The sequence below is a fragment of the Oscarella lobularis genome, chromosome 7 (genome assembly GCF_947507565.1).
Source record: "Oscarella lobularis chromosome 7, ooOscLobu1.1, whole genome shotgun sequence".
In the NCBI taxonomy this organism is placed as follows: domain Eukaryota; kingdom Metazoa; phylum Porifera; class Homoscleromorpha; order Homosclerophorida; family Oscarellidae; genus Oscarella; species Oscarella lobularis.
Genome location: NC_089181.1, coordinates 2,653,205 through 2,662,473, shown reverse-complemented (window position 1 = coordinate 2,662,473; position 9,269 = coordinate 2,653,205). Strand labels below are relative to the sequence as shown.

The following is a 9,269-nucleotide window of genomic DNA, read 5'->3' as shown; positions in this document are numbered from 1 at the left end:
TATGCAGCACGATGGTTCCCTTGGCGATATACAGTGGGAAGATACTGTTGCAGACAATGCCAGAGAATTCCACGAGTCACTTGGATAAGCTACTGAGAGAGGTTGAGGAAGCAGGACAATTGAAACAGACCCTATTTCATGATTCTATCTAGGCTTTGACTCTTGATGGTGTATTGGAATTGAGGAATGAACATTTTTGGGCGTTATCTTTCGGCGTTTTGGTTAGATAATCACTCTGATGGTTAGTATTCTAAATTTTAAGTACTCTTAGGCGGGATCTTTACATGTCAGGGTAAAGAGAGATGCAGTTGAGCAAGTAAGTGAAAAATCCCCACGACAACGTGACGCAAACGGCTATAGGTCATATTGGCTCAAATAACAAACAAGCTGGCTCCTTACGTATCTCAGCTGACCGTTCAAGTGTTCAAAGAAGACTGGTCACTGCCAGCAGTGGCATCTTCTCATCACATTCAAAGTCAAAGTCACAGCCACAGTCATAGCCACAGCCACAGCCACAGTCACAGCGGTCATGGTCACAGTCACGATGAAGGATTCCAGGAAACGCAACTATTTGCATCAACACCTCAGACTACCCACGAGGTTCCGGTCTAATTATTTTAATTAATTGATTAATTAAAAACGTTCGATAGAAATAAATCTGTTTAAATTAAGGTTCCTTCACGGTGTTGGCAACCATTTCATCGAACTGCTTCATCGTCATCGGATCGATGTCTTCGAGACGATGACAGAAGGCGTTTTTGGTGTCGTCGTTCCACGCGACGAAAGTGCGTTCGAAACGGGCCGCTTCGCGATCACAATCCCACGCCGTAGCTCTTCCGTTCATCGTCAATTTGGTGGCGCATCGCGCGAAAAGCTTGTGCGGAACAATTTTGGGCAGCAGGAACGTTTCGAGGAAATGGAGTCGCTTTGCCGGCGTCCACGACTCGAACCAAGCGCAAAACGTTCGAATGTCGTCGTCGTGATTCATCTGCGGGGGGAGTTGCGGAAGATAACGTGCGCTTTTCTTCCACAGCCGATTTCCGGCTATTTCCGCGTGGCTTGGCAGCTCCGCGTGGCAGGCCATTGGGTCGTTCTCTTCGACTGTGGAAGGCAGAAGAACAAGGTAGGATGGGGAGGTGTTAGTTTGCCTCTAAATCTGACGGGGGGCCCCCTTTCTTTTACTACGCCACAAACGAAGCAGCAGCTGCGTCAGAGTTTATTATTATGAACGAGAAGACGTCTCTTTTTGCAAGACGTCATCGTGCATTGCACTCTTCCACTTGCGTTCTAGAGATTCAGACGACTGGACTCCATTCTTTTGAGCTAGTAAGCAGAGAAGAAAAATGGCCAGATAGACATCGTCGTCGCATATGCGCTTGCCTTCGCAGTGCTGAATCACTCGACTCCACGTATCATTGTAGCAGAGCACCCTTTGATTTCCAACAATTAGCAAGTGCCTTCAATAATGCGAATGATGCATCGGTCATCGGCATTAATTTGTCCTAACCTTTTGGCTCTGGTCAAAGCAACGTTCATTCTTCTAAATGGCAGTCTTTGTGTACGAAGAGTCGACTCGCGAGAATTCTTACCTGTCTGAATCAATGAAGCCGACGTGCTCCGTTCGAACGCAAGACAAAATGATGATCTCTTTCTCGCCGCCCTGAAATGCATCCACCGTAGAAATCTAAAGAGAAGGACAACGTAAACAAAGGGCTGGACGAAGAGTACGAAATCAGAACCTGAATAGCTCTCAGAACGCTCAAAGCAAAGAGGCTAAGGAAAAAGGATGTCTGTATGTCAGAGAACGAAACCTCTCTCTCTCTCTCTCTCTCTCTCTTTTACCCCGATGTCTCCAGCTTCATTTGGATCTGCCTAAGCTGTGATTTATACAACGTTATGACTCCTAGGCAAAGAAATGCAGCTAAGGAGAACGTCTTCACTAACGCACCAATATTTTTAGGATCCGAATCGTGCTCCTTTAGAAGAAACCGAATCAACGACACGACGAAATCGGCCTGGTCACACAGGTTTTCAAATAAAGAAACGTTTGTCTGTCGAAATTCTGATTCACTTCTTTCTCGTTGCTGTAGCTTCCAACGCCGTCGCATTTCTCTTTGCCCCTGCTCACACTAAAGAAGCACAAGGGTGGAATATCGTCCTAAACGTTTCCAAGTGAGATAGAAGGATTCTTCGAGATCGCACTTACAATCAGAGGTGCTCTGTCCTCGGCCGTGATTCCGTCCAGAAGTCGATTCTCATAGAACAAGCTAAACTATTTGTTAGGAGTACAAACGAGGTAAGTTGACGCGTCCTCCCCACCTATTAGCTATAGCACTAATGGCGGGATGACATCGATACTAAAGTGAAGACAGAGTCAGACGTGAGCGCGCTCATCAGTGGAATGCTGACCTGAGTTCGGAGCATAAGCGGTTCAATTCCCTGCAACGAAACTCTTTATTTATTTTCATTCACAGGATTGAGTGGGGGTTACCTGTTTCACGAGACGGTCAAACAGAGTCTGTTCAAGTCCATTGCCATGAGCTGCTTCTGAGCCTTGAATAGTGGGACTCAATTGCTGTGAGGAGGTCGTTATTGGAAACGAGACTAGTCCTGGAGTGATCGAACCTTCGGATCGCCTACGAGCACCAGCTTCTTGCATCCAAATCTAATAGGAAAATCCTCGTTTCAGTAGACACCTGTGGTTTACTGCTGCTACCTCGACAGAGGAATCAACGACGATGGCTCGGTCATTTGACTGCATTCGTCTAGGAATAAAACCTGCGAGAAACGGAACAACGCGAGTCGAATAGCGACTGAGAAAAATTTGCGCTGCTGCCCACGGAAAATTCTCTTTTGCTCAGAATATCGAATGAGCAAGCGGCACAGGTGACTCCGACTACAGGAACACTTGACAAGCGCTAAGGATGGACACTTCTCCTCTTGCGCTTTGCAATCTCAAATGCACTCACTTTCAAATTATCTCCCTGTTTGAGTCTCTCAATGCTCCGCTTCACACAACTGAAAAAGGGGAACCAAACGTCAGTTTGAATGCTCCGCTCGTCGTTTTTCTTACGCTCGTTCAGTTGGAGTCAATTCTGATTTCAACATGTCTTGCAAATCTCGTAATTCTTGGCTCTCTGTTCCTTTACTAAACAGATTCTTTTATTAGACGTGGGCACGAGAGTTTGGCTTGAGAACGAACGTGTACGGCAAGATGGACTTGGCAATTTTTCTCACGCTCCCAACGCGCACGAAATCTTCAAAGCCAAGGTCGAGAAGACTAATAGTATAAATTCAGTTACAGATTATCGAACTGAAGTAGTACTCGTAGTACCATTGCAGAATGCGATCTACGGCCACGTTCGTCGTCGATGAGATGAGCACTTTGAGGGAATCGGATCTAGAAGAAAAACCGTCGCCACCAGCACCGTCGTCATCGAGGACGGCCTACCCAAAATTGGAGAACAGTTCAACGAGTAGAAGAACTGTTACCGCCAGAAGAAAGCTCTTCCCAGCGCCAAAGACGCCTAAACGAGGTAGTAGTCACATATAGTATACAGATTTCTTCTCTTTTTTTTGAACCGTGAATCAGTCGTATGTTGCCGTGTTTGCCGTCGGACGCCACCGTCGTCGCGCACGCCGTCAGAGCGACTCGTTGATCCTGCGAGAGCGTTGCTACAAATAAATTGGTAAGGATGTGTACTTTTTAGTTTACTTCGTTGAGACTGAACTCGTCGACCGTCTGCTGAATCAGTTGATCCTAAACGAACATTCGACGGTTTAAATCTTCAACTCGTTCCCCTATCATTTACCAATTCCTCCTGAGATACGCGTAATTCTAGATTGCACGGATGACGACGAGTGGCGGGAGCGGTGAACAGCGACGAACGCAATGCAGATCGATCACTGGACGACGACGACGACGATCCGCGCATCATTTCCGGCAGCAAGGGAACGCTCCGTTCTGTCAAGCCGCCGTTAAGAAGATTATCGATGCAGGTGAGTTCGCTGGAAGCATTGCAAACCAATACGGCGTTTACTTGACCTAAAGAAACTCTCGATTTTCCCCTCGCCTATATATGCGCTTAGCACAGTGCCGTACATCCCGACGACCAGTTCGACGTGGAATAGCCACTGTGATCAGTCAAAAAGTTACATTAGGGAGCCGAATGTGCATGTACCTTATAGGCGTCAGTTCGACTTCGCCGGACGAAAGAGGGCCGTAGAAGGAGCTTTTGGCTTCGAAGGTTTTGTTCGGCTCAAAGTCCATTGAACTGGATACAATCCACAGATCGTCTAAGCGTCGAATAGGTGGGATCTGAAGAAGCCTGGAAAAACGATTGCGGCACCTTTGGAGTAACTTGAAGAGTGATCCTTTCTCGACAGTTGCAAGAAAAGTGCCTTCGTTTCACTGCCACTGCTCCGAAACTACGCAAGACGCTTACGAGGAAAAATGATTTGCGTCACTTTTTCTACCTGTTGCCCTGGTCTCGAAGATTTGAACTTCTTTCCTAACGAATTTTTTCTAGGTACGATTACACCGTGGTGATTATGCCCCCGTCCGGTGTAAGGGAAGACTTGCCTCCAAAGATTGCATCCACAATAGAAGACGATGCCCTGACGGAAAATTGAATCCGTGAAAAAGAGAGTAAAATTCTGCTTACTTTGCTTCTGAAATAATTTTCGACGCTGCCTTGATCGCGCAGAGCCAGAACAGAGCCAGCTGATTTGCTACTTGTAGGACCGTCAGCCCAAGCAAAAAACTGAAAATAAAAATTAGGTAACGTAAGCACGCAACGTCGATTTCATCTACCTGACAGCTCTCCTTTTCGCTCCGTGAACCGGAATAGAAAAGACGACCCTTTGACAATGCAATGCAAAAAGGTTCGTGTTGCATTCAAAAACACCGATTCACCTTATTAGGTCCGTCTTTCTTGACAGATCTGAGTTGAGCGGGGCCTATCAACGAAATAAAAATTTGGATTCTATTTACCCGAACGATTACCGTGACGACACGAGGGAGCTTCTTTGCTCGTTACAGCGCCCAGTGCAGAACCTGAGACAATGAGACTCCCATGCAAGCTCTCGAGAGCGTACGTTCAATCAAACCGAAATCAGTCGAAAGCGATGACAGATCTGTTTGCTGTTTAGCCAAGTGATATGACTGAGCCAAGACGAATAGCACGATATTCAAGTGCTCTATAAATAATTAATTAATTAATTAATTAATTAATTCGCAGGCTAGTAACCTTGCAATGCTTCAACGAGAGTCGTCTTGTATTCGAAAACGTTCGCGAACGACGCCGGAATGCTGACCGAGCGATTTGGAATGACGACGTCGAGGCACTTTGACGAAGGCGGGAATTCCAAACTGAAACCGGTACTAGTCGATCGAGCGGAGCTTCGACTCAACAGGTTTGTTGTCGAAGAAAAAATTCTTTTTCTCGTTCCCTCCGCGACGGAGTCGCATCGAAGAGCTCGACCGACGACAGCGCCAGGCGGCAGCACATACAAATCGGAAGTCGTCTTCGTCGCAAGAGGAGTGCATTGAGTGATTCGAGGCACGTTCGACTTCAAAAAAGACGACGACGACGACGGGGGATCAGCGTTTGGTCTCTCCTCGTTCGTCGTAAACGGCTTTCGTAGAGCTGCTGTCTTTCCTTTAGAACAACGTTCCAACTGAAAGTCGTTGTCGTCGTCCCCGTCGTCCCCGTCGTCGTCAGTGCGAAACAGTGACAGTGCGCTTGACGGGGCCTTCGCGGGACGATGAAGAAAATTTGAGTAAGTATTCCCCTTTTCGGCTTTCTTTTTGACGTCATCTAATTTACTAGTACTGCCAGTTGATTTGAAGCCAAGAAGAGACAAAATAGATGAAGAGTCCCGCTTCCTACCCAGCAAAAAGGCGATGCTATAAAATATATATTGTCCTATGAACATACCCTTCATTGAATTCCAGGTCTCTCTTTGGGCTTTCCCTCAGTTCTTTGTCGTCCGCCGCCGCCGTCGGAGTGTAAAAGTCCCAGAGTGACGACGACGACGACGACGAAGCAGCAGCACCAGTATCAAACGAAGGGACTCGATCCTCTCCTTTGATTTCATTGGAGACTAGAGGAGATGAACGCCGTGGACACTGGAACCCCTGCTCATCGCAAAGGAAGGGCATTGAACTGAAAGCGTATGCAAGCTCCTTTACTATTGTTACTCACTCTAAATCGTTTTCTTCGCGATTCAAGGATTTCCCGCGTTTGATTTCGTGGTGGCGATGGCGACGTCGTCGCCAAGTCACTATTCGTTGATTCTTCCTCTCGACGTACCACCGATTCGACTGTGATGAGGTATTTCTCCGTTTCCAATTCAGATCCGCACGATATCTAGCCGATTCGCCTGATTACGAAACGAAATCGGCCCCTTTTTCATTCAAGGGCCACTCACTTGACCGAATCGCGCGGGAAAGCGCTCGAGCTTCTTTCGCGATTCGTCGTACAGAGAGGCCTGTGTTGCCAAGTGAGGTGTTTGATCGCGAATGCGCGTATTTTTTCACCATTGTTCCGAGCGCGTCGAAGACGAGGCGACCGTCCTGCCACGTCTTGTATTTTTTCGTCTTTTGATGCGTGTACAGAACCTTTGCAGTGCGACGGGTGAGAAGGGAAACGCGTCGAAGAAGCGATCTCTTACGTCAAACGCCATTCGAAATTTCGCCGCCTTAGAAGTCGCGTGCGTTAGCCCTTGCTGGCGCGGGATCTTTCGTCCACCAGAAGACCCAAGGACGAAGAAAAAACACACTGCTTTATTTTTATAGGTAGCCCGCGGTTGCAAGTAGAATTCGCGTGGTGCAGATCGCGTGCTACGGTCCTGAGCACGACCTAAAAGACTGCTCACTCCGGGGTCCTGGACAAGACCCCGTCATTAGTCAAAAACTGCCCGCGCACTGCACAGTAGAAGAGTCCATGTCATTTTTTATTTAATAAACCCGGAAATAACCCGGAAGTAGCTCAAAAGAAAAACAAACATCCTCCCGGCGTCTTCGTAAGAGGGGACCCTTCACCCAGGCCCCCATTCGGGGAGACAGTAACCCATCTGTCCCGGGGGTGCCTTTATATACCAAGGCACAGGTGGACCGCTATTGTGACCCACCGCGTCTTGCCCAAGTGGGGTGGCAGTTTATCACTCATGCCACTGGAGTAGGGGATTGAATCCCCTGCGTTTGCGCCGCGTTTAACCTCTCTGGCTCGAGTTGGGCCGGTTTTATTTAGTCACCTCGGGGCCCGGAGGTGAATGGCGACATCGGAAAGACGACTTTGAGTTCCAGACGGTGAAATGGCTACGTACAAAGAACAAACGAACACTTTTAAATAAGTCTTACGTTTTTTGAGTGCAATTCGTGTCTTCAACCCATCAAGAGAACATATTCCAATATCTGACGCCACGATAAAGAATTCTTCTATCCGGGACCTGAAGTGGCACGTGATTTTAATTAATCAACTCGGTTAACAAGATAATTGTATCTACTGAAAAATTCGTCTTGAGAGATGTAAGCACCCTTAGGAGAAATTTCACCAATAAAACATTCATTATCACTGAAGCATACCTGCAGATGTCTGGAGCCACCATTCAATTCAAATTGTGTCCTCCCATGAAGAATTCGAACATTATTAAAAACCACCACGTCACCCAGTTCGATCTTTCGTTTTATCTGTTACATGAAGTAAAAAAATCAATGCATCGAATTAAACAAAATGTGGTAGATTGAATACTTTTGCAGGGTGCTCATGAAGAAATCTGGAAAAATGAAAATAGGCTTCATAGTACGGCTCAACGAGCTCCTAGACAGACGTAATCAGGATACTACACAACGCAAGTACGACCAACCAACCTCAGAAATACGCAGAGGACCCTCAAACGCAGGACTCCAAAAAACTTCAACCAACTATAGTAAAGAAATAATTGCTAGATTTCAGCTTACAGTATGACAAGAGGCCTCTGTACTTGATCTAAGTCATTTAGTTTAAAATGAGTCCTTTGATAAACACGATGCATAGGAAACTCTCTAACGCGTAGACAACATTATGTGACAGCCCTCAAGAAAGAGCATCAAGAAGAACCTGTCATAGTGAATCTTTTGAAAGGTCGCTTTAGTGCTGGCCAGTATTGCAAAGTAATGAGGAAATGTTTTTCTATAGTCTTCCGCTGCAAGAAGAGTATCGAGAAACATTTGCTCTCCACCTACAACCCTATCACTGCATCTAAGTGAAGAAGGAATTATAGATAGTGATGCCTTTGCTCGCTCACTCACTCACTCGATACAGTGTAAAAGCTGAACGCCAGGTGGAGTAATGAAGTAAGGGAAATCCATGTGCAGATCTAGCTCCACTGACGTGTATGCAAGGTTAATAGCTTTTTCCTCGCTTCTCACATAAAAAATCTGATGAGTGCTGTAAGTGAGAGAGCAATACGACTCCCATGCACGTGCTCTTACCTTGCCATATGATGTCACCATAATTGGTCCAATCAATTCCGCCACCTAGAGCAGAAATGTCAAAGATTCAATTTCAATGCAGCGTACTGACCTTTTGTACAGCTGGCTTATTGTTCCCGGCACTTATTGGAGCATTCTTTATAACCGTAATTCCAATTTCGTAAAGATCCTTAATCCAACTTCATCCAGAAAATCTAGCTTAATTTAATTTAAAATCAACGCATAAGTATCGGTACCTCGTCATGACGTCAAACTTGCGAGAAACATCCGTATACGAGTAAGAAGGAATCTCGGTCTAAATTTCAAATGACGCTCATCCAGCATACGATGTAAGATGAGACGAACCTCCGATGTGCAGTATCTATCGTAAACTGGCTTCCCACGAGCGATTGGCTTCATTCGAGACGAATAGCAGTTATTTTGAAGCCAATCGAGACGAAATTCAGAGAGATGATTGGGTTCGTGACGCCAAGAAACAAATAGCTTCTCTAAATCCGACTCGTCGTCGAAGAAAAGAAGACGCTTCGAATTTTCTCACCTTTTATCCAAGCGTTCTCGATGGAAATCGTTCGAGGTAGCGTGTGAGGCGCGATGAACTTCTGTTCGTTGTTTATATGTTGCGAGTTTGGACTTTGGCAGTTGATTCGGAGCCACGCGGCGTGAAATCGGCTTTCTTCTCTGTCCGGCCACTTGACGTGCAGCACCGAGCCCGCGGAATTCGTTTGCACGCTCGGGATCAGAGATCGACTCGAGCAACGACGAACTTGCAGCCACAGAATGCGAAGAGCCATCG

At 46.5% G+C, this 9,269-nt stretch overlaps 3 protein-coding genes and 2 long non-coding RNA genes across 8 annotated transcripts in view; 3 read left to right on the top strand and 2 right to left on the bottom strand.

Annotated features, from left to right (window-relative positions):
• Window positions 1-671, top strand: part of LOC136189280 (zinc transporter 6-like) — a gene marked incomplete in the record, with an annotated part of 1,720 nt that extends 1,049 nt beyond the window's left edge. Inside the window, 4 exon segments of the mRNA XM_065977202.1 lie at window positions 1-101; window positions 153-221; window positions 272-316; window positions 361-671. Coding sequence (XP_065833274.1) covers window positions 1-101; window positions 153-221; window positions 272-316; window positions 361-612 — 467 coding nt within the window.
• On the bottom strand, window positions 589-6,709 carry LOC136189255 (5'-3' DNA helicase ZGRF1-like). The gene is made up of 37 exons (XM_065977169.1): window positions 6,676-6,709; window positions 6,542-6,622; window positions 6,433-6,492; window positions 6,207-6,371; window positions 5,940-6,139; window positions 5,250-5,887; window positions 5,110-5,199; window positions 5,006-5,056; window positions 4,916-4,959; window positions 4,814-4,861; window positions 4,665-4,763; window positions 4,477-4,617; window positions 4,350-4,428; window positions 4,182-4,296; window positions 4,103-4,134; window positions 3,813-4,045; window positions 3,716-3,760; window positions 3,583-3,661; window positions 3,452-3,527; window positions 3,335-3,400; window positions 3,203-3,280; window positions 3,074-3,148; window positions 2,970-3,018; window positions 2,841-2,918; window positions 2,717-2,778; window positions 2,626-2,665; window positions 2,492-2,575; window positions 2,410-2,439; window positions 2,320-2,357; window positions 2,207-2,267; window positions 2,072-2,158; window positions 1,843-2,015; window positions 1,740-1,773; window positions 1,590-1,684; window positions 1,508-1,540; window positions 1,381-1,457; window positions 589-1,323 (listed from the first exon to the last, which is right to left on the bottom strand). Exons 1-37 carry the CDS (start codon window positions 6,685-6,687, stop codon window positions 1,223-1,225), a joined length of 3,549 nt encoding a protein of 1,182 aa, XP_065833241.1. The 5' UTR covers window positions 6,688-6,709; the 3' UTR covers window positions 589-1,222.
• Window positions 1,134-4,775, top strand: LOC136189295 (uncharacterized). Its single transcript, XR_010670371.1, has 9 exons — window positions 1,134-1,326; window positions 1,389-1,907; window positions 1,961-2,027; window positions 2,091-3,122; window positions 3,170-3,270; window positions 3,323-3,536; window positions 3,593-3,689; window positions 3,843-4,648; window positions 4,707-4,775. It is a non-coding gene; the product is annotated as an uncharacterized lncRNA (long non-coding RNA).
• Window positions 4,843-6,988, top strand: LOC136189296 (uncharacterized). 3 transcript variants are annotated; one of them, XR_010670373.1, is made up of 8 exons: window positions 4,843-4,884; window positions 4,942-5,093; window positions 5,152-5,194; window positions 5,241-5,380; window positions 5,430-5,561; window positions 5,667-5,781; window positions 5,832-6,175; window positions 6,234-6,988. It is a non-coding gene; the product is annotated as an uncharacterized lncRNA (long non-coding RNA). The 3 variants fall into 3 exon arrangements; XR_010670374.1 differs by having other exon boundaries at window positions 5,246-5,561; XR_010670372.1 differs by having other exon boundaries at window positions 5,241-5,561.
• LOC136189277 (gamma-butyrobetaine dioxygenase-like) lies at window positions 6,950-9,267 on the bottom strand. Of its 2 annotated transcripts, XM_065977198.1 has the most exons (13): window positions 9,015-9,267; window positions 8,822-8,964; window positions 8,713-8,771; window positions 8,568-8,655; window positions 8,477-8,521; window positions 8,298-8,422; window positions 8,103-8,243; window positions 7,987-8,047; window positions 7,874-7,927; window positions 7,755-7,823; window positions 7,589-7,693; window positions 7,510-7,540; window positions 6,950-7,452 (listed from the first exon to the last, which is right to left on the bottom strand). In XM_065977198.1, exons 1-13 carry the CDS (start codon window positions 9,265-9,267, stop codon window positions 7,442-7,444), a joined length of 1,185 nt encoding a protein of 394 aa, XP_065833270.1. In that variant the 3' UTR covers window positions 6,950-7,441. The 2 variants fall into 2 exon arrangements, with proteins under 2 accessions (XP_065833270.1, XP_065833269.1); XM_065977197.1 differs by lacking the exon at window positions 6,950-7,452 and having other exon boundaries at window positions 7,454-7,540.
• Between the last annotated feature and the right edge of the window lie 2 nt (window positions 9,268-9,269).